This window comes from Portunus trituberculatus, chromosome 16 (assembly GCF_017591435.1).
Source record: "Portunus trituberculatus isolate SZX2019 chromosome 16, ASM1759143v1, whole genome shotgun sequence".
NCBI lineage: Eukaryota > Metazoa > Arthropoda > Malacostraca > Decapoda > Portunidae > Portunus > Portunus trituberculatus.
Genome location: NC_059270.1, coordinates 16,471,591 through 16,499,128, shown reverse-complemented (window position 1 = coordinate 16,499,128; position 27,538 = coordinate 16,471,591). Strand labels below are relative to the sequence as shown.

The window sequence follows — 27,538 nt, the reverse complement described above, 5'->3', positions numbered from 1 at the left end:
ACCGTAGGAGAATGTGGAAATTTGAAGACTTCCTCAGCGATCGCCCATTCCTGTTTAGCCTGCAGTTCCTCGGCGATGTGGTCAGATGTTTTTGTACACCAGGTCGTCGATCCCCGTGCAGATCAATGTGCGCTGAGAACGCAGCTCCGGGGGAAGGATGGGGGTGAAGGAGGCAGCCTCCAGCCTTCTTATCTAGTCCACCTCAAAGAGGCGGTCTATGTCCTCATCACTGGCTGTGAGGACAATAACAGCGTCTCTGGTCGGGATAAGTCTCCTCGCCTTTACTTCTGGTGAAAGAATCCCCATGAGCTCGTCTTGTGTCGAGCTCCTTGGGGCGAGGGTATTTAACGCAAAATCTCCCCATGACGAGGGCAGGGGGTTGTTGGAGACTGCGTTGACACTGTGAGAGGTGTATGATAAGGCTATAAGGAAAAAAAGTTGGGAGTACTTACATGGTTCGGCTGGTGACTCTTGGTATCAACACACCCTTGTATAACCACCTTACTGCATGCTGTGCTGCGTGATTACTGGAGCTAAACACACTCTCTGACAAACACTGCACATCACAGAACATTTCCCCACAGTACTGCACAAATCCCGCACACTGAAAACACCGAACTGCACAACACATTACACTTCACTTCACTACACTACTGCCTGGTTGTCACTAAACACGTATACTGAAAACACTGCACTGCACAGAACTTCACTTCACTGCACTGATAATAAAAACACTCTTCACAGAACCGACACCGAATGAAAAAAAAACAAAAAACACTTTACTCACAAGAACACAATGTTGCACCTACAAATCACTTCTTTAGAAAAACACTGCACGCACTATGCTGCGTAAAAGAAACGGTCAGCCAGCGATGCTGGCCAGCATGCCTGCGTGGCTGAGAGCAGAGAACTCTCAGCACCGAACAGCACAAAATATTACGCTTCACTTCACTACACTGAACTGCCTGGTTGTGGCACTACACACGTACACTGTAAACACTGCACTCCACAAAAAACATTGTTCAGAACATTACACTTCACTTCACTGTACTGATATTAAAAAAAAAAAAAAAAACAATATCTTTACAGCACCGTCATTGAAAAAAAAAAACCCACTTCACTCACAATAACAACGTTGCACCAACAACTAACTTCTTAGAAAAGCACTGGGGAGTTGTGGAGACTTAGAATGTATAAATAGTAGTATATAAGAATGTATGTGTAAGTAGGGTAACATGTGGAAGTTTCAGCTCTGAACTAGCTGCCATTCAAATAAACCGAAATATTATTATTATTATTATTATTATTATTTGTTAAGACATTCAGACAAGTTGGAGGTGAAGAAAAACACATGTATAGGGAGGTGAGTAATGTTTATTTCCGACTAGTTTCGCTGATGCTTCTTCAGGGGAATTGATGGAGCTTAGGAACAGGAACATAAAAAGAAAAGATGGAGTGGGGGAAGTGCGGAAAGGAGAAATGTAGGTAGTGGGTGATAAAAAAGGGAGCTTTAGTAGGAGGGTAAAGTCACTGGGGCTTAACCCAGGCGCAAGATGATTTTCTGTGGTGATGGGCTACTGTACTTCATTCTTGTTTCTTCTGGAGTCTTGGGAAACTGCACCAACACCGAGCACGCGGAAGCACAGGGCCGCCAACGCAACGGACGAGGGGTCCGCACCTGGACAGCAATAGTGGCCAAATACTCGTGTTCTTCAACAAACACCAAAAACAGCGTGAAGGAAGAAAAGTGAGTGTGATGCAGTATTAGGGAAAAGGATAACAAATATAAAGGATGGAGTAAGAAGTACATTCGTATAGCGGAGGAACCTACAGCTTTACGTGGATTACGAACAACGGATAGTAATAGATTTGGTGAATGATTTGAGATTAAAGGATAATGGTAAAACTTTATTAGCAAGGTGGGTGAGGGGGGGCATGGTGCTACTTTATTTGTGTATAAAAAGTAAGGCGGTGTCTGCAGTCTCCCTGCTAAGCTCTTCTTATCTCCCCAGAGCAGGCTGGCATTCCAGGACGTACCAGACAACCCATGGCTTCCCAAGAGAAGATTACCGTGATTGTGTAGTGTCAACGATGATTGCTGAAGTAAGTGACGTGACAGGGTGCGATGTTGCCGTGTCCCTTCCCTGGAAAAAGTCGGCTGCGAGGCAGTTTCAGGGCCGAGTGCACGATGGTGATCCACTCAGACACCTTGAGTGGCGGGAAGGAAAGAGACCTAGTATCAGAGTGGTGGGAAAGGAGAGAAAAAAAAAAAAAAAAAGATGTGGCAAGAGGAGCCAAGTACCATAGTCAGACCGAACAGATGAATTAGGGACTCGATTCCCTGTTTACACGAGGATACCGGGAATGCAAGGGTATATCATCAGTCGAATGACACGCCAGCTGACACCCCACACGCCTCAGGAAAGAAGAGGTTAAGGAGATACTGATTGGGAAGAAAAGATAGGAAAAGATGGGCGGAAAGGGGCCTGCTACCGCCGCCAGAACGACATGTGAATAAGGGACTCGATTCCCCGTTTACCCGAGAACACGGGGTCGGACGACAATGCTAGCCAACTCCCACGCACCACACGAAAGAAAAAAAATGGAAGGAAGATGGGAAGGTGAGTGGTAGGTGGGAGGAGTCTGCTATCTGTAAATTGGATCAGGAGGTTCTGGGGAAGGAATAAGTAAGTTTCTACGTGGCTGGTGGTGATAGCTCCTTTTTTTTTCTGATTGTGACCCTTGAACGAAAGGTGACGTGGGCCTTCTGTCTTCCGACGGCCCACAGCTGCAGTTTTGTATTGATAACAGTGGTGGTTGCGGTGCCCCTCGGTTCAGCGGAGTCTCACTCAAACGAAGAAGTTGCGTGTGAGATACACCGCTGAAGAGACTAGAACACCGCCTCCAGATAACGAGATGGTGATAGGGGTATGATTAGGAAAAGTTGTGAACACTAGCGTGGTGGTGGGAAGAGGTTCACCAGGCGTATATGTGATTCTGTTGGTGTGTCTTTGATTTTGTTATGGGCAATAATGCCTGCTGTCCTAGAGAGGAAAGGTTCGGTGGCCTGACAGTGTGTGACAGTGTATGAGCGGTGTGTTTGTGACATTATTACAGTGTTGGCATGTTTGTGGTAAAAGATCCTTTTCTTCAGACCAGCACTTGTAGCCAAGGCGCAGCCTGTGTAGCCTGGTTTAGATAGAGAGTGTTCCAGATGAGGAATGTGTGATGTGGCGAGTGTGTACCAATTTGCTCTTGGTGACCCTTTCGTCGCGTCATTCTAGAGCTGCACACTGTTGTTTCTTGTTTCACGCTGCTCTTTATAGCTGTTGGTCAAAGCGGCTGAGAGAGATGGACGCAGTACTCTGAGCTCCCTCTATCTACACTTCTACTGATCTCACACGTTCCACACTCACCAGCCAGCACTTTTGCTGGCTCTGCGGGTATGTTTCCTTCCATGTAATACCACAACAGTCCCAAGATAACTCCACAAATGTGAGAAATAGGATTTGTCTACCATCACAAAACTGCCAGGTTCCAATAACGCCGTTGCCGCGCCGACAATAACAAACAAACTTCAAGCTGAAGCTGAAGCTCAAGGCTCTGCTACACAACAACATTTCTGGCGTTTGTGTTTTTCTCCACAACAACATTTCTGGCGCTTGTGTTTTTCCAACATCATCATCTTGGTTATCCTACGAGGTCGTGACCCTAGGGCACCTGCCCAGCCATCCGCATCAACACAGACACAAGCCACCCAACCTCCACCACCTACCCAGACCTCTACACCAGCCCAAACCTACACACCTACTCAGCCCACAGGAACACAGGGGCCATTGTCTTCCCTCAGCATTCTAGCCACTCTAGAAGAAGACATCAACATTCTCTCAAATGAAGGTAAAACCGTACAGATTATTATTAATGCAGTCCAAGCCATATCAGAAAAAAAAACCAAGAAATAAATCAACTAGAAAAGCAAAGTGACAGATTTAGAAAACAAAATACAAGATTTTGAAAATCAAATAGATGACGTTAACCAGTATGAAAGAAGAGATACTATAATTGTCAATGGTGCTTTCCTCCCAAAAGAAACCCTAAATGAAAACTCAGCTGAAGTGTTCATGAACGCTGTCAAAAATAATCTGCATTTATATATAAACCAATCTGACATAAATGTAGCACATAGAATAGGGAATAACAATAAACAAAACGCTACCAAACCTATAATAATTAAACTCCACAGCCGTCCAAAAAAAAAAAAAAAAAAAAAAAAAAAAAAAACAAGAAATAATAAATGCATGTATCACAATCAGATCAGACCTATACATAAATGAAAGCCTTACACCTAAACACCTAGCCGTTTTCAAAACCATCTGAAGAATCCGTAAGACTAATAGAGATATGTTCCAACAATGCTACGCTAAAGATGGTAAAATTTACATTAAACTAAAATGCTCAAACCTGAAACACATCCTCACCAATGAACAAAACTTTAACACATTTCTAGATAAGTTTCCTGCCCTCTGGGGCAATGTATAACAAACCATAAATTATATATACTAGAGTGTTACTTATGCTAGATTATAAATAGTTATTACTTCTTGTCCTAATTCCAACTATCACTATCCTCCAATACTACTATTTTTATGCTACTATTACTGCTGTCACCCTACCACTACTCTGCTTTTCCTGTTCTACTACTACCGCTATTTTCCATTATTATTGCTATACTACTAGCTATAATGACTATACCACTTTTATGCTTTAATATTCTACTATTAATATAAACAAATACTATCCTACTATTACCACTACTTTGAGATATATTGCTATACTACTAAAACTAAAATGACTATACTACTATAATATTACTACCAACAGTATCATCCTACTATTTTATTTTCACTATAAAGGAAGTACTATACTTACATTAGTTGCTATACTACCATTATAACTAGTAGTATATTAGTTAATACTTCTATCCTACTGATATTCAACTACAACCACTTATGATATTACACCAACATCTATAGTAATAAAGTACTACTACTACTGTTATTACTACCATATATGACTAAGCTTCTATTCCTGTAATACTATTGCTTCTATTAACATAATAGAAAATATTAATATTAATATTGTTGTTTTCCTACTAGCTCTACTACTACTCTACTACTACCTACTTTTACTATATTGTTTATATTACTATTACTATATTGCTATTATACCTTCGCTACACTACTAATACCATCAATACTCTACTACTATTAGTACATATACTTTATTTTATCACTACATCATTGTTACTATTATTATAATATTAATATTACTCCTATTTCTACTACTGCTAGCTTCTACAATTTCTTACCAGCTTATTCCTATTACTATCACTACTACAGTACAACAAGTTTTGCTTAATTTATATAACATTTGTATACTATTAATACAAATACTTTATTTTATCACTACATCATATTACTATTACTACAATATTAATATTACTTCTATTTTTACTACTGCTAGCTTCTAAAATTTCTTACCAGCTTATTCTTACTAATGTCACTACTACAGTACAACAAGTTCTACTTAATTTGTATACCACTAGTATGTTGTAACACTTAACATTCATCTACTTACTCATATATGTTCACATAGTGACTGTAAACTTATATTATACCCGCAGTGCCTATTGCTATATAGGCTACAAATAATTTTTTTCTTCTTTATGATTTTATTAGCTATATTATAATTTCATTATATTTCTACAGTAGGATTATTTATATTATTATTATCATTTATTATATTATTATTATTATTATTATTATTATTATTATTATTAGTAGTAGTAGTAGTAGTAGTAGTATTGTTATCATTATTATTACTATTGTTATTATTATTCAAGTATTATTGTATTCTTTCACATGGCTCACCTGTACAACACACTATTTGATTACGAAAATCAACCTGACAATAACGCGGATGACATTACTATGGACATTATCAACCAACTTCATGGACATTGACACATACAACAATCTACATAATAAAAACGAACAAGAAATAGTTAATGTAATACATATGAATGCGAGATCCCTACCCAAAAATTTTGATAACATTATGGCTTTACTAAACACTTTAAATAAATTTCCAGATGTACTTGTAGTCACAGAATCCTGGTTAACCATTACAAACAAAGATCTTTTCCATCTCCCAGGATACCACTCTTATTATATCACAAGGCAAACTAGAGCACATGGAGGCGTCTCAATTTTCATTTATATTACTATAAAATCAGAACGGATAAATGAACTCACCATGATAAATGAACACATTGAACTTCTCACATTAAAATAACTATTAACTCTTTAAGTATCTATTTATGTGCTATATACAGACCTCACAGCAAACATATTCATGTTGAAGAATTTACGGATATAATAAATACATTACTACGAAAATATATTATAAGGAAAAACAAAATCATGATTATAGGGGACTTAAACATAAACCTCCTTGAACATACTACTCATCAACCCACCAATAACTTCCTAGCTAACTTACAAACACACAATTTTTCCCACATCTCCAGACCAACACGCTTCCCCGACGCGTTAAACCTTGGAGAGCCATCACTACTAGATCACATATATACTAATTTCTACAGTGATTTTCACTCCGGCATATTACACTTTCCAATTTCTGATCATCTTCCAATATTTCTCAATATCAATGCTCCAGTACAGTAACTAACAAATCACATATAATCGAATTTAGAAACTATTCACAAACAAATAAACACAAATTCACTGCTAAACTTAACGACATAAACTGGAATGCTCTCCTGTGCATACCCGATATAAACTTAAATTTCGAACGTTTTCTTAACGAGATTAATAACCTATTGAATGAATGCTTTCCCCTCAAAAGAAAGTCCGTCTCAGTTAAAAGACTTCACAATCCATGGATTACTCAAGCGATAATCAATTCCATTAAAACAAAAAACAAGTTATATAAAGATTTCAAAACTGGAAGGATTTCGGAGAAGGATTTTAAAGATTATCGAAACTCATTGAATCGAAGTATAAAACTTGCTAAACAATCATATTACATAAATATTTTTTCAAATTTTAGAACTGACACAAGAAAAATTTGGAAAACAGTCAATGAACTCTACAAAATTAAAAACAATCAAACAGACATCACAAAAATTATATATAATGAAAATACAATTACAGATACTAATTTGTTGACAGAAGCATTCAGTGATTTTTATATTAATATAGCACCCACATTAGATAACCACCTGCCTTCTTCTACTATTGATGCAATACATTATTTAAAGGGAAATTATTTAACCTCAATGGCAGTGCCTACAGTCCACCCCCATGATGTTACTGAAATTATTGACTCACTAAAAAACAAAAAGTAACATTAGAGAATTTCCAAGTAAAATTTTAAAATTAAACAAAAAAAGTACTTTCAATTTCAATCTCAATTATATTCAATCAATCAGTTTCAGAAAGCAAATGCCCTCAAACCTTAAAACATGCTACAGTTATACCAATACATAAGAAAGGTTCGAAACACGATGTCAATAATTATAGACACATATCACTGTTAGGCATATTCTCTAAAATTTTTGAAAAAAAAAATATGAAAACCTTCTTAATTGGATACTTATACAAGAAATCTATATTTACTCCAGAACAATTTGGTTTTCGCAAGGGACTTAATACATTCACAGCTTTACACACTTTTACGGAACAAATATACAAGACTTTAGATTCTCAAAATTCAATGTTAAGTTAATCATAATATTTTATTACAAAAGTTAAATCACTATGGAATAAGGGGGGTTGTATATAATTGGTTTAAAGACTATTTAACAAATAGAACACAGTCTGTAAATCTCCAAAATTAAACATCCACTCCTCGAGTTATCCTTCATGGAGATCCACAAGGCAGTGTTCTGGGACCCATCCTATTTCTTATTTACATTAATGACCTGCCAACAATATTTAGTAATGATGTCAAAACTATTATTTGCAGATGATTCCACTATATATTACTGGTAATGAACCTAAAAATCTAATACACATTGCTAGTAGAGAACTAAAATGTTTCATGAAATAGTGCATTAGTAATAGACTTAGTCAATTTAAATAAAACCTACTATATGCTATTTACAAATTGAATTACAAATGCATTACCGCCCTTGTTACTAAATGACCATACCATTAATAGAGTCAACCATCATACAATATTAGGAGTAACATTTGATGACAAACTCACTTTTAAAAATCATATCTCCAATTTAGTACTAAAAATATCCAGAATTGCTTCACTATTTTATCAAATAAGAGAACTTATGCCAATTAATGTACTTAGAATCATGTACAATGCACATATATTACCCCACTTACAATACTGTACCCCTATATGGTGTAACACCTACCCAACACATTTACTGCCACTAATCAGAATACAAAAGAAAATAATTAGAATTGTAGCGGACACTGAATTTTTTGCTTACACTAAACCCCTCTTTAAAGAACTACAATTGCTAAACTTATTTGATTTAAATAAACTTCAAATTGGAATTCATATATATAAAACCACAAACAATCAACACATTCAAGTAGTACATAACTACCCTACCCGTACTAGAAATAACCTAAGAATATCTATACATAACCTTACACTTTTTCAACACTCTAGTCTAGCCTTTACAGGACCCAAAATTTGGAATTCTATACCTAATCATATAAAAACTTACCATCAATACATTCCTTTAAAAATAATCTTAAGAAATACTTGATATCTAACTATTAATGTATATGTATGAATGTACAGACTTGTGTTTGTGTATAAATGTATCAATTGTTGAAATATTTTGTCAAATTGTTGACAAAATGTCCAAGGTACCAAACTGACATGTAAAATAAATTCATGTGATGTGTATGCCAATTTCACATTGGCAGTTGGGAATTGGGTTTTTGGGATGCAAAATTTACATAATTCCTATATTATGTATATTTCCTCCATTTCCTTCTCTTAAAAGTATCATAACTAATCAGTATCTTTGCCTAAAAAGCTTCGGCTTTACATGGGCTGCCATTCATTCCTATATATTTATGTTGTTTAAAATTGTAAAAGTTTGGCATAATAAAGTGTTCAAGTGTTCAAGTGTTCTACTTTTTGGGATGTTGATGGTGACATGTGGGAGCAGTAGTGCAGTCTTGGCCAGACCATCTGCCTCGTCATTTCCCTGGATTCCTGCATGGCTTGGTATTCAGTTCAGGTGTATCTGTCTGTTTTGTAGTCGAATTCGAAAGGCTGTGGCATGTATTTTTGTGTGTAGGAAGATATCTTTTGGGGCAATAGAATCAGAATCAAAATAGGGGGGATAGAAAGTTGGGTGAAGGAGAAGAATCATAGGTACAAGTAAAGATGAGAAAACTAAGAAAAGTAAGTGGTAGCGGGCTTACCACCTTGCTAATTGTTATTGATTGGCGGCATGTTTCCAGTTACAGATTGGCAAGACCACAACTAAGCACAGTGTCCCTAACAACAAGATTGCCAACCAGTTCCTGCTTCATTACTGATTTTATTTATTTTATATTTTTTGATGATCCACTAATACTACTATTCCTTCCCTCCACAGGTGGCTGCCAATGCTTGTGATGATATGACCATTGGCTTCAGCGTCCCACCAGATCCCTCTACACATCCCCCGCTGCTGGATATCTGCTGTCATTGCCAGGCGACACCACCCATTGCTGAAGAGAAGCTGCCGCGGGGAGCCACCTTGCTCCTTACAACCATACAGTGCAGCTGTGGGGATAACGGTTGTTTCTATAACATAACTGTAATTATAGTGTAAATGTAATTAATTGTAGTGTTTAACTTTGTAGTTTATTGACTTTCAATTTAACTGAACAAGTGTTCAGGTTAAGGATTGGTTGTTATGCATCATGCTTCATTTGTGTATTGCTTCACTTTTAATGTTCGAACCTTTAATTGAGTATAATGCAAAGTTTCTTTGATACTAGTGTCTGGCCGAGAGATCAGTCCACTCCTGGCTTCTCCAGGAGACACACCTCCTGTAACCACCTGAGAAAAATATATAAAATAGAAGACAACGAGTTATTCGCTTCAAGTCCCTCACCATATATACGCCCACAAACTGGTGACCTCGGAGTGACTTAGAGGGACACGGAGTGAAGACCGAGAAAATTAGTGAAGACGACAACTTCAAGGTGAAGGGTGAAGCACAACAAGTCTCCATTAAGCCACTCCCGTTCATGGAGTCTTCAGTGGAAGAGTGGTTCACCATCATGGAGGCACAGTTTCACTTACAACGCATATCTTCAGAGTCAACCAAGTTCTACCACGTTCTATCTGCGCTTCCACCCAACGTCGTCAAGCACGAAGTGATTCAGTTGTTTGAACGGACCAAACCGGAGTTGTTTGAACAACTTATCTCTACTGCAGCGATGACTGGACGCCCGTCTGCTTACATGAATGAACTACTGAGCATCGCTACAAAGGTGGGTGTTTGTGAGGATTTAGTGAGGCACAAGTTTACACAAGCTCTTCCAGCTACGATTGGTACAGTTCTTGCAGCACAGAAAGACCTACCACTTAGTCGGCTGGCCAAGTTAGGAGACGAGCTTATACCTTTGGCTCGAGGACAGCAACAGTGCTTTTCTATAGATTCATCAGTGTCTACTCCTTCCACGACTCTGCCCAGGAGGCAGCGACAAGACGATCGTCGGGCACTTCGTAGTTACGGGTTAAAACCCTTCCATGAAGGTCAACAACCGGTAGTGTGTCGTGCTCATCTGTACTTCGGCGCAAATGCTCGAACCTGCAAGCCTTGGTGTAGATGGCCTACCAAACCGGAGTACCTTCACATGCAGTCATCTTCAAGACCTACCTCCCCGACTCGTTCAACTACTTCTGAAGCACCTGCTTTAACATCTAGTTCTTTAATCTAGATTGGCAGGTATGGGCTGCTGCCACTGGCCTGCCACTCCTGGAAGTTGCAATTTTAGTTGGCGTCACGAACATGAAGTTTTTAGTGGACACCGGTGCTGCTGTGTCTATCATACCCATAACTAAAGTGTCCGGCTACTTTCTTCAACCAACACCAGTGAGTATTTCTAATGAAGTTCTCTTACATCTTAAAATACTTGAGCTTAAAAGGACATTTGATTGGGTGTTTGTAGTGGCTGATGTTACTACGCTACTTCTTGGCTATGATATTTTGGAACACTTTGGTTTATTAGTTGAATGAAAAGGTAGATGTTTACGTGACAGCGTAACCCAGTTAGAGGTGCATGGTGAGCTAAGAAAAAAAATCCTTGTTATGTTATAAATAGTGTCATGTCTACCTAAGAAAGTGCAGCTTCTTTTAGCGAAATACAAGTCTGTGATTGAACCACATCAAATAGAAACGGATAAATGCCATGTCACCACTGCCTCTCATTACATTGACACAGGAAGTTCTCCACTGTGCTTTGCTTCCCCTAGACGTCTACCATACGACAAGCTGCAGGACGCCAAGGAAGCATTCCAAGCGCTACTGACTACCGGCATAATACGCCCCTCTCGTTCACCGTGGGCGTCTTGTCTTCTCTACATCTGGTCCCCCCAAGAGTAAGCCGGGAGAGTGGCGGGTCACGGGTGATTACCGTTCCCTTAACCGCTTAACGCAATCACCAAGCCTGATCGCTACCCCGCACATACAAAGTCTCTCCAACCAACTTCATGGTATGTCTCGTTTCAGCAAGGTAGAGCTACTTCGAGCATATCACCAGATCCCTATGAACCCGGAGGGCATTGAGATAATCGCAGTCACTACACCTTTTGGCCTATATGAGTACGTATATATGCCTATGGGGCTCAAGAACGCGGGAAGTACTTTTCAAAGAGTAATGGACTGCATATCCCGTGATGTTAAGTGCGTATTTATATATTTGTTTGACATTCTAATTTTCTTCCCAGATGAAGAACAACACTTTCAAGATCATGAATTAGTATTTCAGAAGCTGCAGGATCATAAGTTAAGGGTCTCGCTGGAAAAATGTGTCTTCAATGAAGAAAGCCTACGTTTCCTGGGACACCAAGTATCCTCAGAAGGCCTGCGACCACCACGAGAAGAAAGAAGAAATTTTCAACATTCCTCGGCCGAAGGATTCTGCAACCTTACGCCGCTTCCTTGGTATGGTCAGTTTTTATAGGAGAATGATTCCTCACTTCTCTGACATTGTGCATCCTTTTAATGAACTGATTAGACACCATCCTAAGTCATCACAACTACCATGGGAGCAACAACATTCACAGTCGTTTGACACCATTAAACAAGCTCTTCAAGATGCCTGTACTCTTCGCCATCCTTGACCTCATTGTGCAGATTATCAGCTTGTAACAGACTGTTCACAAGTGGCTGTCAGGGCTGCCCTTCATCAGATGGTGGACGGCAATCCAGTACCTGTAGCCTTCTTTTCTAAGAAGTTGAGTGACTCCCAGAAGGTGTACTCTACATATAACAGGGAACTCTTGGCTGCATATTTGGCTGTGATACACTTTCGCCACATAATTGAGGGCTGACGTGTAACTTTGTTTACAGACCATAAACCTCTCAATCTTTCTTCACAGTTCCCATGTAGCCAACAACGATACTGGACTGTCATTACGGAATATATTACATCGGTCCAGTTCATCAAGGGAGAGGATAACATCGTAGCAGATTGTTTCAGCCGCGCTGTTAACGCCATCCAAATAGATGCTTACGACCTCATCTCCATCGCGGAACACCAACGGGAGGATGACGAGATGAAAACCTACAAGGATCGCCTCAAGAAGTTTCCAGTAGACAAGGACACTACTTTACTCTGCAACACGACCTCATGTCGTTTGCCTTTTTTTTTTTTTTTATAAATTCCATTCTCTCACACATCCAGGAATCAAGGCTAAGGTAAGGATTTTGAAATCAAGATACTTCTGGCCCGATATGGATCGTCATATACGCAGCTGGGTCAAGACCTGCAGTTCCTGCCAGTCTGCGAAGGTGCACCGTCACACCAAATCACCACTAGCATGTTTCGACACTCTATGTTCACATTTTGAGATTGTTCATATTGACTTGGTTGGCCCATTGTCACCATCAACACCTTATGGATCTCAATATTCTTCACCTTGACAATATCTACTAACTTGTATTGACAGATCAACAAAATGGCTAGAAGCGACTCCTGTAGCTGATATAACAGCTGCTTCTGTAGTTGCCGCATTTTTGGATACCTAGTTATCTCGCTTTGGAGTTCCCTTATAATATAAGGGAACTCTAAAGCGAGATAACTAGGTATCCAAAAAGGCTTATATGTATGTGGTAACCGATAGAGGTGCCCAATTTGAGTCTGACCTTTTTAGGGAATTATCACGGATGGTGGGATTTCATCGCATCAGGACCACGGCATACCACCCATCCTCAAATGGGCTTCTGGAGAGGGCACACCGTACGCTGAAGACCGCGATCATTGCCAGAGGACAGGAATGGATTCAGTCTTTACCTGTCGTCCTGCTGGGTCTCCGGACGATGCCAAATGAGTCTGGTTATTCGCCTTTCACTGCCGTCACAGGAAGTCAGTTACTATTTCCGCGTGTCTTGCTAGAGAAACAGGCACCAAAACCTCAACATCAATTCATCCAGGACTTGGCATGTCACATGCAACATATTGACTTTTTCTCTCTATCAACAGGTAGTGATCATAGCCTCCAGAACTCCTTCATTCCTCCAGATTTGTTTCACACTACCCACGTCTGGCTCAGGAGAGATCGCGTTCGTCGCTCGCTCGAGGCACCATACACCGGTCCCTTTCGCGTGCTCAAGAGGGCAGACAAGTGCTTCATTCTTGAACTTCTATCTGGCGCTCATGAAACTGTCTCCATCGATCGATTGAAGCCTGCCTACTTACTACAGTCTTCATTTACGGCACCGGCACGCCCGTCTCCATCTCCTGAACCTGTCTCCAGTCCTAGTTTTGGACGTGAGGGCCATCGTGGACCGACGACGTCGAGCAGCAAGCCACAGCCTGTGCAAGATGCTGTGGTGCTCCCTCTTCAGCAGCCTCGGACAAGACGGACTGTGCGTATGAAGAAGGATCCTGACTATATTTACTATTAGTTCATTGTAATTTCTACGCTCCGCGCTAGGCGGGGAATATTGTGGGGATAACGGTTGTTTGTATAGCGTAACTGTAATTATAGTGTAAATATAATTAATTGTAGTGTTTAACTTTGTAGTTTATTGACTTTCAATTTAACTGAACAAGTGTTCAGGTTAAGGGTTGGTTGTTATGCATCATGCTTCATTTGTGTATTGCTTCACTTTTAATGTTCAAACCTTTAATTGAGTATAATGCAAAGTTTCTTTGATACTAGTGTCTGGCCGAGAGATCAGACCACTCCTGGCTTCTCCAGCAGACACACCTCCTGTAACCACCTGAGAAAAATATACAAAATAGAAGACAACGAGTTATTCGCTTCAAGTCCCTCACCATATATGAGGCGTTGCGTGACGGAGGGAGTTAAGCGCCACCATAGACGAAATTGAGTTATGTATAGCACTGTCTTCGCCAGAGTCTCAGCTTTCCAGCGGTACCAAATTTATGAGTAAGCGCGAACGCCTTCATGGTAAAAAATCCCATAACGTAACATTAACTTTTCTCAGTACTGTAGCCTCGTCCGTCATGCATCAACCCAGCCTTCACGAAGGGAGGTAAGTGACAAGCCGAGTTACCAATCCCTTGCTGCGTAGCGTACCGCATAGCTTCGCCTCGGCCAATCACTGCCTGCTGTGCATCCCCAGCTGCCCGCGGCCCGCCAAAAGCCAAGCCAGTCTACGCTATTGTCTCTGCAAGCCTCGTGATTATTAACTTTTTTTTGTGTTATTTTATAACGTTGGTCAAAAGATACCGTGTGATGGTTTCTAACAGTTGTGAGGGGAGTGTCGAAGGGGGCTTATTACGACGCAAAACAGGCCGCAGGCCTAGTGAGTGGATGAGAATTGTTGCGAAAACTAAACGGAACACCGGCCAGGAATACGTGAGCCGAGATACAGGAAAAGTTGTAAGAAAGTGTGAGGTAGGGCCTGCATGCAAGGATGGTTGCTATGATAAGTTGGGCTTACATAACATTAGGAAAATACATGAATCCTTTTGGCGTATTGGCGACTTTACTTTGCAAAATGCTTACATGCAAAAGTTAGTAGTGAAAAAGGAAGTGAAACGGCGTCGTGTGAAAATCAGTGACAATCAACAGCCAAAGCGTTCACATACACGTGCCTATTTATTTATTTGAGTGTGATGGTGAGACCTATCGAGTCTGTGCTCTTGCCTTCAGGAATGTTTTAGGCCTCTCTGTCAAGCGTGTGGAGACTGCCATTAATTCTGTGTCAGCCGCAGGTACCCCACATAGGGACAAGCGTGGCTCAAGTAAACCTAAGCATGCCATGCCCGAGTCTCGTAAGAAACTGGTTGAGCAGCACATTAACTCCTTCCCTACAGTTAGCAGCCATTATACCCGTGCCAAATCCCCTCACATGCGCTATGTTGAAACTAACATGGCGGCGAAGAAAATGTACAGGTTATACCGGGAGTGGCTGGACGATTTTGATGAGGATGAGGTACCTGTTAAGTTAGGTTATTACAGAATAATGCTGCGTGGATTTCGTATTGGATTCAAGCCACCCAATACCGACACATGTTCAAAATGCGACCGCTATGATGTATTAGAGAAGGGAGCAACAAACGATGAGAAGGCCAAGATACAGGCCGAAACAGATGAACACCTCGCCTTTGCTAAAGAGGGGATGACTGTCATGGCACACCTGCAGGATGACAACGACCCAGAAGTCAGGTGTGTTTGCCTTGACCTACAACAGACCGTTCCTGTGCCTCGCCTGAGTACAAGTGTGGCTTATTATAAGCGTAAAATGTGGGTTTATAATATGTGTATCCACAACATTAAGACAGGAGAGAGTAAGTTCTACCTGTGGGACGAAATGAATGGGGGGGAGGGGTAGTGCTGATATAGTGTCATGTTTGTCAAAGTGGATTGATGAGGAGCAGAGTCAAGGTAATTTCACAACACTGAAGGTATTCTCTGATAATTGCGGAGGCCAAAATAAAAATATCAATATGATTTTGTTTTATCTGCGGGAAATTCACAGCACACGACTCACCCTAATCACCCACAGCTACCTGTTACCTGGTCACAGCAATATGGCCTGTGACCGTGCATTTGGGCACATTGAACGTAATATTCGGCTCACAGAGAACATCTACGACTTCGCAGGGTACGCCAAAGCCATCAAACTCGCCGTGATGAAGAAGTATAAAGTTATCCCCATGAGAAAGGAGAACTTTCTAGATGTAGACGTACTTCAGCCATTAATAACTCATCGCAAACCCAAGGCTCCCTACAGTTTCCAAGATGCACGAAGTTTTGAGCTCAGAGCCAACTTTTCAGAAGGTTATATTGTGCGAATGGACTACGATAAAGGACCCCTAGGGTCTGTGCGTCTAAAGAAGGGGCAGGCTCGCTACAGTCGGCAACTCTTTGATCTTTCAGCAACGCCACTTCCGGTTAGGTATGCCCAGTTCCGGCACCTACAACCTAGTAAAACCGAGCACCTAAAGCAGCTTCTTGATTACATTCCTCCCAAGTTCCAAGCGCTATCTTGAGTTCGTAATTGACACACAGATGGAATTATTTGATGCATTGCTTAGGCGGCAGGAGTGTGATGAGGACCACCTGGAGTATGACAGTGGTGAGGTTGGCCAGGTAGACGACCCTGATCCTATGCAAGAATGACTAAACAACAACAACAACAACAAGTTACAACCACACCAGCGACTTCTTACACCTTTACAACAACAACAACACCGGCAACATCCACAACTTTGAGTTACTACCACTACACTAACTAAACAACAACAATACTACTACCAAGATCATTACAACTTCATTACAACCTCATCGATAAGATCAAGGTAAATGGCATAGAAATATTTTAGTTTTTATCCTTCATGCTCCTACTGACTCGATCTTACTTTTTCTCCTCTTACTCTGCCTTTTTCGATTTTTATGGTTTTTCTTACTGTTATTATTATTATTATTATTATTATTATTATTATTATTATTATTATTAATATTATTGTTATTATTATTATTATTATGAGTTATTATTATTATCATTAATTTTATAGTAGTAGTAGTAGTAGTAAAATATTGTTGTTAGGATGTGATTAATGATTGCGTGATTATCCGATACTTATGTTTTACTTTGAGTAAAATATACAGCTGTTTCTTTTTCTTTTTTCATGTCTTCTACTCTACTTTTTCTCCTCTTAATCTCTCTTTTGCGATTTTGAAGATTTTGCTTATTGTGTTTTATTGTTATTTTGTATTTTGCTAGGATGTGATTATGATTGTGTGGGTTTGTAGTCATGTTTCAAGCACTATAGTAGGATATTGATTGAATAAAACAAGAGGAGAAAAACGCGATCAAAGTTTTGCGACATTTGGAATGCGATAGCTAAAAAACGGATCAAGCTAGAGAGCTGAGATTGGTCTTAAATAAAATCTTAGGATGTTTACTTTATGCATGGTATTATAGTTTTTCAATAACTTATCATACTTCTGAGATATGAACCGATGACCACATTTTTCGCCGATTTAACACTGTGAAAAATAGCAAAAAAATAATTTCACCGTATATCCTTTCATATTATGGCAAGATGATGTGTTTGATTTTATGACAGATATAAAGTAGACATTCTAAGCTTTCTTTTAAGACCAATCACAACTCTCTAGCCGTTGCTGAGCTATCGCATTCCAAATGTCGCAAAACTTTGACCGCGTTTTTCTCCGTTTTTTTTTTTTTTTTTTTTGGCGCTTATCGCCCTACGTCACGCTACGCCTCATATACGCCCACACAGCCACCCCATCTTCAGCAACACAGGACGCGGAGCAGACGTGGAAGGAACTCAGGTAGGTGTTCTACACTAATATGTATATCTTTATGCCTTTAATTAATTTATTTATTTTTATTTTTTTATATTTTTATTATTTATTTTTTTTATTTATTTATTTTTTATTTTTTATTTTTTTTATTTTTTTTAACTATTCTCCACTTTCCCACGCTGCCATATATATGTCTGCAGACATTGCCGGGCGTCACCAGCCCACGCTTGGGGGGGAGAGAAACTGCCGCGGGAAGCCACTGCTCACTTCACTACCGCGTTGAGCAGCTTCTTGGTTGTTACTGTTTTCTAGAATGTTGTATGTGGGGTCGTTGATTAAAGTTGATAGTTTGTTCATTGTGTTTTCCTCTTTGATATATGTTCATGTTGATTGGTTATGTATTGGCTTTGTTGTGTAGCTCTCTGTTGGTGTGTGAGTATGGGTAATGGTCGTTGTAGACGTATCGGAGTGCTTTGTTTTGAACTGTCTGTAGCTTATAAATGAATTGCCTGAAAAGTATGGTGAGTGGATATGCCGGGTAAGTGAGTATGGGTAAAATGTAGGTTTTGACTAGGTGTACTTTGATCTTTTCTGGTAGGATAGTAAATCTTTTAAGCGTCACTAGTGCTTGTAGTGCTTTGTTTTTGCTGTTGGTAATGTGTTCCAGAAGACCTGTACTGTTTATATGTAGCCCGAGTATAGTGCCGTCTTTTGAGTATGGGATGTGAGTTTGGTCTATAATTATGGGTTTCGTTCTAGTTAATGAGAGGGGAATGATTTTAAATTTATTAGTGTTGTTTTTTTTATTTTCCAGATGTTTTAATAGTTATTCATTCTCTTAATTTCAGCCTGGACTCTTCTAGCCATTATCTATTTATACTTATTCTGGTGCGTTACGATCTGCTTTAATGTCGTCGGCGTAGAGGATGTACTTAGATCCTGGTAGAGCGGCTGGTATGTTTGATGTGTATAGTGTGTATAATGTGGGGGAAAGGGAATTCCCTTGAGGGACTCCGATCTTAATTCTGATAGGTTGGCCGAGGTGTTTTTTTTATTGAGATGGTTGCTGTTCGTCTGTCCAGGAAAGTGCATAGTATTTTTCTTATGATGGTGGAAGATGTAAGTTAAAAATTTTGTATTTTAATCCACAACGCCAAATCTTATCGAAAGCTTTGGAGACATCTCTTAGTACTAAATAACATTTTTTTTTTCAACTAGACTAGAGCCTGTGCGATGAATTCAGTTGTGATGGCTAGCGCGGTCTCAGTTCCTCTGCTCTTCCTGAACCCGTGTTGGTTGTGAGGTAAAATATTGTTAATTTCCATGTGATTACTGAGTTGAATGTTGATTATTTTTTTCTAGAAATTTTCCTAGGACTTCTAGTAGTGATATGGGCCTATAGTCTATTGGGTTTGTTCCTTTTTTTCCCTGGTTTTGGTATGTAAATAAGTTTGGCACTTTTAAATCTGTCTGGGAAATAACCTAATGTATATAGGGTAAGTTTGTAAGTGGTTGTAAGGAGAGTGATGGCTTTGTCTCAATGTTTTGTGAGTATGCGTTTAGAAATTTGGCTGGTTCCTGGAGCATTGTTTTTCATGTTTTTTTTTTTTATTTTTTTTTTTATTATCTTTAACACTTTTGTTTTAGTTATTGGTTTGGTTAAATATTGATCGTGGGCCAGTCTTGATGTGTCAGCGGTGTTATATTGATACAGTTATTCACTGTTATGTTATTATCTACGTTGATGTGTTGCCTTTTAAATGTTTTATTGTTTTCCAAAAACGGGCTAATTCCTTGTACTTATCTGCAGTATGTTGTATTTTCTTTTCCCAATTCTGAGTTTGCTGCTTCTTACACTCCTTCACCAGCCGTCTCTTTAATAGTTTATAAGTATTATATTTGCTTGGGATTTTATATTGTTAATTACTGTTTGGATAAACTTAATGGTTGGGTTGTTAATTGCTTTTATAACTGTGATATGTGAAATCTGTGGGATATGTTTTTTCATTGCTTTTCTAACTACTGTGTACCAAGTATTTAGTGCGTTATCTATTTGGAATTGTCTCGCATTCGGAAGTGGAGTAGATTGTTCTATGTTTTATTGTATGTCAGCTGTAAATGTGTCCTAGTTTGTCTGTTTGTAGTTGGGTCTTTTTGTTACTGTGGTGGTTAATGCCTTACTGGTGATTATGAGTATTATTGGGGTGTGATCCGACGCCGTGTCAGATCCTGGTGTACTTGTAATATTGTGATACGCGTGCTTGTTGGCGAGTATGATGTCTGGTGTCGAGTGTGTGTGCTGTAGTATGTAGGAAAATTTGGTCCGAGGTGCTGTAGTAAATTGTAGTCGATCATGTTTTTAATGGCTGTCCCTATAGTGGTATTATAGTTGTCTCCTAAGTATCTGTGTTTTGCGTTAAGGACACCGATGATGTATGTGGGGTTGTTGTTTGATGCAAGAGTGTAGAAATCCTGGTAAGGGAGGTATGGTTTTCTGCGGGGCAGGTAGGTGGTGGTGATAGTTACTGGTCTTTATAGTGATGGCCAGTGTGGCATGAAGAAGTGCCCCACCATGACGAAATGGGAAAGCACGCCGGCAGAACGCACGCCGAGCCTGCAGGGAGAGGATCTCCTCATCCAGTACAATTCCAATGGGGAAAACGCTCCGACAATCTTGATTTTCCCCCAAAATTAACATAGTTTAGTATATCATTCAGTATACCTATTTTGAGGAAGTGTACGTCTCTGGCAGTCGAAATTTACTAAAATATATGTATGGGGATCTCTTAGTAGTAAAAGAAGTCATTTATAAAGTGGTCGCCGACCGTGACGGACGTTCATATCCCTGCTGGTCTCTACTCTGACCGTTGTGCTCGGTGAGGTGTATGACTCCGGTGCATTTGCTACCACTTGTCAAATAACCAGTGCTGGTGACAAACAGCAGCTGGTTGCTTTATAGCGTCGATTTTTTTTTTTTTAATTAATAGGAATTATATTTGCTTACATTAATAAGAATAAAGCAGCAGCAAAACATTCCATATTTACCTAGTTCTCAAGTAAATAATTTTGTTAAATGGTGTGATGATAATTATTTGAATTTAAATGTAAAAAAGACAAAGGAAATGTTAATTGATTATCGTAAGAGGGAGAGGTGTACTCAAAATCTTGTAATTAAAGAGAAACAGGTAGAAATTGTACACGATTATAAATATTTAAGGGTGCAAATTGATGATAAAATAACTAACTGGTGATGTAAACACAAAGAAGGTGTATGGCAAATGTATGCAGATAATTCATTTTCTGAGAATTTTAAGAAATCTAAAAGTTGAAAATACTATTCTTGCTATGTTCTATAAGTCTGTTATTGAGTCAACTCTATGTTTTGGTTTAACAAAGCTGTATGGGTGCTTAACTGTAAAAAAACAAGAAGAAACTCAAAAAGGTGAGAATTGTTGGTAAAATGGGTGTAAAGGTAGCAACACTAGATGACCTATATTCTAGAAATGTATTGTGTACAACAAGGAAAATAATGATCGACAATACCCATCCTCTCAATGATAACTACGTGTTCTTAAGATCTGGAAAAAGATTGGGTTTGCCTTCACAGAAAACATCTAGATATAAAGATTCATTTGTACCAGTTAGCATTAAATTGTATAATTCTGTCCATGCAAAAAGGTAAAGTTATTGGTTCCATTGTGATGTCGATTCTGATGCATGATAAATTTACAGCATGGTGTTTTTAGAATAGTGTAGTGTATATAGTTTTAGTCTTGGACCTTACCTTGTCACAGATATTTTATTGTGTGTTGTACTGTATGTGGGTTGTAACTGTAACTTTGAATGATCTGGATCCACAAAGAGTTTCAATTTGTATGTATCATTACAAATTGACTAAATAAAGTATTATTTTATTATTATTATTATTATTATTATTATTATTGTTGTTGTTGTTATTATAAAGGCAACGTTAATGATGGAAATGTTATTAAGAGTTAGGTAAGTAGAATTGATATTAGCATGAATGATAATGATAAAGGGTTTTGTATTGTTGATTCTTTTAAATGTTATCATCAGTATTGCTCACCTTGGTGTTGCTGCTATGTTCTTTATTATCTATCGTTATTACTACTACTACTACTACTACTACTACTACTACTACTACTACTACTACTACTACTACAGCTATTATTATTATTATCATTATTATTATTATTTTTTTATCATTATTATTATTATTATTATTATTATTATTATTATTATTATTATTATTTTGATTATTATTATTATTATTATTTTTATTTTTATCATTATTATTATTATTATTATTATTATTACTATTATCATCATTATTGTTATTGTTGTTAGTATTGGTGTTGGTAATGGTGGTGTAAGTGTTGGTGTTGGGCGCAACTAAAGCGTCCACGTCGCTCCGTGGAGCGAATGATTCATGCGTCTGGCAGGGCAGGTCTTTACTTCACGTCTCATCATGGTGGGACACTTCTTCATGCCACACCAGTACGTCTGTGATAAAGTTGTCAATTAATCTGTGTAGTGCGTGAAGCCTATCAGCTGAGTTAATTTGGTAGGAGGTGTATCCAAATAGTTTGATTTGCTCATTGTTTTTGATACCGTAGCTGTTAAGCAAGATAATGTTAAGGTTGATTGTTCTGTATGTGTGGAAAAGTGTCGACTTGTATGGTTGTAGGTGCTCTACGTTGTGTTGGAGAACTTTAATGATATCCATCGTGTTGTATTTAGTGTTATAGAAATGGGCTTAGTTTGTTGTGAGTGCTGTTTGGGGGGTTACTGTGATTGGTCTGTGTCTTTGTTTGTGTGCCTTACTTGGTGGTAGTGCCTTGTCCTAGATTAGACCATTCCTTATTTTGCTAAATCTATAGTCCTCTATGGTGCACCAGCAGTTATTGAAGTTGACTTCGTTATTAATTAGACTTTGATAGAGTTCCTCTTCTGTATACGAGTTATCAGTATAATTCCTCTTTCTAACCCCTCTCTCAGTTTTCTGAGGCTGAATGTCTCGTTTATTGGCCAGCCTGCGCTGCTTTTTTGTTATCATTTTTAACCCAATCTCTTGCCCACTGATTTGTTCAGTTGATTGTGAGTGTGTGTTAGTACTGGCTGTTGGCCTGATGTGTGAGACTAGTGCGTGTGTCATTGCTTGCGTGTGTTCCTTGCTTGGCGAGGCTCAGGATTTCTCTTAATGGTGGATTTGTTGGAATATTAATCACTGGAAGATTGTTTGCCTTGAATAATTACTGGAGTTCCTCGTTGAAAGTACCTAGATTTATTGCGTTTAGATAGTGGACGTGTGCCATACAGGCGTGTATTTTGAATTTGGTATTCTTGTCAAGTGTGGTGGAGGTGGTCTGAATTTGGTTTGTGTTATTTGAGTTGCTTGGTTATATGTTAGAGGACCAGGTTGAGATAGTTTTTTTCTTTCTTCTACGATTTTCTTCCTTTGTCGGCATTTATTCGCAAGGGTGCGGCGATAGCTTTTTTTTTTTTTCTGCGGGGGAGATAGAATAGGTTGGGTGAAGGAAGAAAGAAAAAAGAAAGAGGAGTTGGTGATAGTGGGAGAATAGTTTAGAAAAATGAAAGAAAGTAGGAAGTTTGATAGGTGACGGGCTTACCGTCTTGCTGTTCAGTGTTATTTTTCATTTGTTTATTTTATTTATTTATTTATTTTTTTATTTTGGTTACCATGACCCTATTCTATGTCTTCTATGAATGAGAATTTTACATTTTTGAGGCCGTAGATTTCAGAAGGCTAAAGATGCTCTTGCCGCTACAGCCCTCCTCGCTTTTCCCGTCCCGGGAAAGCCCCTCCTTCTCACCACGGACGCCAGTAACGTCGCCATCGGAGCTATTCTTGAGCAGGTTGTACAAGGCCGGCCCCGTCTTCTGGGTTTCTTCTGCCGTAAGTTGTTGAAGCCTGAGACGAACTACTCTACTTTTGATCGTGAACTCCTCGCGGTACATCAAGCCGTCCGCCATTTCCGACATTTTCTCGAGGGCGCCACTTTCTCCATCCAGACTGACCACATGCCCTTTGTCCACACTTTCACGAGACAAGGTGACGCGTGGTCTCCCCGGCAGCGTCGTCATCTCTCCGCCATTGCCGACTTCAACTGTTCCCTTTGTCACCTGCTAGGTAAGAAGAATCCTATAGCTGACGCTCTTTCCAGGGTCCCCATCGGTACTGTACAGCTGGGCCTCAGCTACCACCACTTGTCCGAGGTGCAGAAAAAGGACCCGGAGACAGCGGCTTGCAGAACATCCATCACCTCCCTCACTTGGGAGGACGTCGACGGAACCACTATCCTCTGCGACGTCAGAACAGGTAGACCACTCCCGTGGATACTGGCATCGTTCCGCCGCCACGTGTTCGGCCTCATTCACGGTTTGTCACAACCCTCACGACGTGCAACAGCTTGCCTCCTCAAACAGAAATTTGTGTGGCACGGCATCTCCAAAGACGCGAAGAACTGGGCTCGGGCCTACCCTGCATGCCAAGCCTCCAAAACCCAAAGGCACACCGAGTTAGGTCCCAGGTCTTTTCACCAGCAGCAGAGACGTTTCGGCCCCATTCACGTCGATATTGTAGGTCCCCTGCTTCCTTCATCATCGACCGTTCGACGAGGTGGCCTGAAGCTGTGCCGATGTCCGACGCCACTTCTGCGTCCTGCTCCGCAGCCCTACTCTCTGGGTGGATTGTAAGATTCGGCGTTCCTGACCACATCACGTCCGACCGTGGCTCTGCTTTCACCTCGTAGCTGTGGACGTCCCTAGGTGAGTTGCTAGGCACCTTCATCCATCACACCACAGCTTATAATCCGGAGGCGAACGGCATGGCGGAGCGTTTTCACAGGACCCTTAAGGCTGCACTGATGTCCCGTTGTAGCAGCCCGGCCTGGTTTCTGCAGCTTCCCTGGGTTCTCGGATTACGTACAGCTCCAAAGGAAGGACTCGACGCCTCACCTGCAGAGATAGTTTATGGAGACCCCCTCGTGGTTCCTGGTGAGTTTTTCCCGTATTCTCCCTCAGGTGACGACTTGGCCCGGCTGCGGCGCATTGTCGGGAGGTATGCCCCATGCAGACAGACGTACAGGCCGCCCCAACATCGGTACGTTCCCCGCGATCTCCATACGTCGAAATACGTCTTTCTACGCACCGACGCCGTCAAACCACCACTTACCCCTCCTTACTCCGGCTCCGACGAAGTGATCGAGAGGAGGGAGAAAGCGTTTCTGCTGCGCATCAAGGGGGTTGATGATTGGGTCTCAATAGATCGCATCAAGCCGGCGTACCTCTAAGACGGCGACCCTCCTCCTATACGGTTCTCCAGGGCGGGCCGTCCCCTCTCACGTGTTCCTTATCATCTTCGATGAAAGGGGGAGGGGAGTATTGTAGGTGCGTGGCTACAATGCACCTCGCAATTTTTCTGCAATTTCGGGGGATAGACTGAAGAGAAGGGAAGAATAATAAGAGTAGAAGATAAAGTATGGGTGAAAGTATGAAGGAAGTGGAAGAGTGAAAGATGACGGAATAGCCGTCATGTAGAGTGGTTTATTTGTTTATTTTATTTTTTTTATATATATATATATATATATATATATATATATATATATATATATATATATATATATATATATATATATATAATTAATATTTATTTATATTTATAGTGTTTTTATCCTGTGTACAGAACGGTCTGGGTGGTAGCTTTGATATTTTGTTAATAGGTTTCCTAAACCAACTATGTTCTTGTCCTTGTTCATGTTCGTTTATTGTTATATGATATGTTGTGTCTTTTAAAGTGTATATCATTTTGTGTTTTATATAATTTCCTCTTGTGTGTACTGTTATGTTAATCGGATCCAATTGTGCAAGTTTATGTAGTTCTTCTGTGTTTTTGGTGAATGGATGTTTTCATTATAAGCAAACCGAAGTGCTTCATTTTGTTTTCTTTGTAGTTTTAGTATTTGTGAGTTTGATAGAGCGTTCAGAGCGTAAGCCGGGTAGGTTAATATTGGTAGTACACATGCTTTTACAAGATGTAATTTTATGTTTGTATTTAAGAACTGGAATCTCTTGATAGTGTTTAAGGCTACTTGTGCTTTGTTTGTGATATCTTTTACATGTTTTGTGTATCCGTTTACTCCCAGTTTTAGGCCCAATATTTTTGCTTCCTTTGCGTACTGTATGTGTTGCCCTCTATGTTTACTGGTTCAGTTTTTTTCAACGTTATGGGTAGTAGTGTAAATTTTGTGTATTTGTTTTGATCTTCCATTTTCTCTCGTAATTGTTAATGTTTTTATTTCTCTTTCCGTTATTTTTGCTAACATTTTTTTGATTTGCCTGCGTATGTGATTATTTGTGTGATATCATCTGCGTATTGTATATTTATGCTTTCTGTGAGTGGTAATGGAATGTCGTGGGTGTAGATGGTATAGAGTGTGGGTGAGATGCTACTGCCTTGAGGTACCCCACTGTGAAGTTGGAATGATGGTCCTGTGTAGTTTTTTATTGATATTGAGGCAGAGCGATTGTCTAGAAAGCTGCATAGAATTTTGTGAAGGATGTTGGGTAGTTTTAATTGACTTAATTTGAACTTTAATCCGTTTTGCCAAACTTTATCAAAGGCTTTTGATACGTCCCTTAGTGCAATACAACAGAGTTTATTGGCTGAAATTGCTTTTGAGATTACTTCTATTGTTGTTGCTATTGCTGTGTCAGTTGATCTTCCTGATCTGAAACCATGTTGGGAGTCTGGTAGGATTTTATTGGCGTCTAGGAAAGTTCTTGTTCTTTTGTTAATTATTCTTTCGAAGATTTTTCCGGGTACTTCCAGAAGTGAGATTGGGCGATAGTTAATTGGATCAGTTGATGGTTTGTTCTGTTTTGGGATGAGTATGATTCTGGCGTGTTTGAATGGTTGTGGAAAGTATCCCATTGAGAGAGCGATGTTGAATAGTTTTGTGAGTATTTCGAGCACGTTGTCTGGTAAGTTTTGTAATATTACTTTATTTATTTTTGTTTCCCCAGGTGTGTTGTTTTTTAATTGTTTTATTGTTTGTTTTATTTCTTGTGTTGTGATCGGTGTTGTGTAGTAAGTGTCATTGGATAAATTGTTTGGGTTTCCTTGTATATTAGGTAGTGTTTGGACTTTGTTATCTTCTAGGTAGTTATTAACTCTGAGTTCCGTGTCTGCATCATATTGTAGGTTTTCCATGGGGTTTATTCTAAAAACATTGCTCCAGATATCTCTAAATATTTCTTCCTTTTTTTCAATTTTGTGTATTTTCTTATTGTTTACTACTAGATGTGAATTAGTATTGGTTTGGTTGCCTTTTAGTATTTTTATATTCTGCCAGAATTTTTGTGGGTCTGCATACAGTTTATTTAGTGTTTTTATTTTGTTTTCCCAGTTACTTTTATTTTGTTCTTTGCATTCTTTTATTATATTTTGTTTTATGGTTTTGTA

At 39.5% G+C, this 27,538-nt stretch overlaps 3 protein-coding genes across 5 annotated transcripts in view; all 3 read left to right on the top strand.

Annotated features, from left to right (window-relative positions):
- The window catches only part of LOC123504534, a 30,746-nt gene extending 18,642 nt beyond the window's left edge, over positions 1-12,104 (top strand). For 2 of the 3 annotated variants that reach the window (XM_045255118.1, XM_045255120.1), the window contains exons 1-3: positions 1,481-1,747; positions 2,013-2,103; positions 9,665-12,104. In XM_045255118.1, the coding sequence (XP_045111053.1) occupies positions 10,305-11,000 (696 nt within the window). In that variant the 5' untranslated portion in view covers positions 1,481-1,747; positions 2,013-2,103; positions 9,665-10,304 and the 3' untranslated portion in view covers positions 11,001-12,104. Of the gene's footprint in view, positions 1-1,480; positions 1,748-2,012; positions 2,104-9,664 lie in introns of those variants that run through there. The other variant, XM_045255119.1, reaches the window with a different exon arrangement.
- Positions 12,105-13,450: 1,346 nt separating this feature from the next.
- On the top strand, positions 13,451-14,191 carry LOC123504442. Its single transcript, XM_045254954.1, has 2 exons — positions 13,451-13,649; positions 13,767-14,191. Exons 1-2 carry the CDS (start codon positions 13,451-13,453, stop codon positions 14,189-14,191), a joined length of 624 nt encoding a protein of 207 aa, XP_045110889.1.
- A 10,711-nt stretch (positions 14,192-24,902) lies between these two features.
- LOC123504441 lies at positions 24,903-25,367 on the top strand. The gene has a single exon (XM_045254953.1). The coding sequence runs from the start codon at positions 24,903-24,905 to the stop codon at positions 25,365-25,367; it is 465 nt and encodes a 154-aa protein (XP_045110888.1).
- The last annotated feature ends 2,171 nt before the right edge of the window (positions 25,368-27,538 follow it).

What these genes read in the sequence shown, in the direction of transcription:
- LOC123504442 (XM_045254954.1), top strand. Translation starts at nt 13,451, where the DNA reads ATGGTGGGATTTCATCGCATCAGGACCACGGCATACCACCCATCCTCA. An exon ending in TTTCACTGCCGTCACAGGAA is followed by an intron (nt 13,650 to 13,766) that starts GTCAGTTACTAT and finishes CTCTATCAACAG; the next exon opens with GTAGTGATCATAGCCTCCAG.
- LOC123504441 (XM_045254953.1), top strand. Translation starts at nt 24,903, where the DNA reads ATGGCGGAGCGTTTTCACAGGACCCTTAAGGCTGCACTGATGTCCCGT.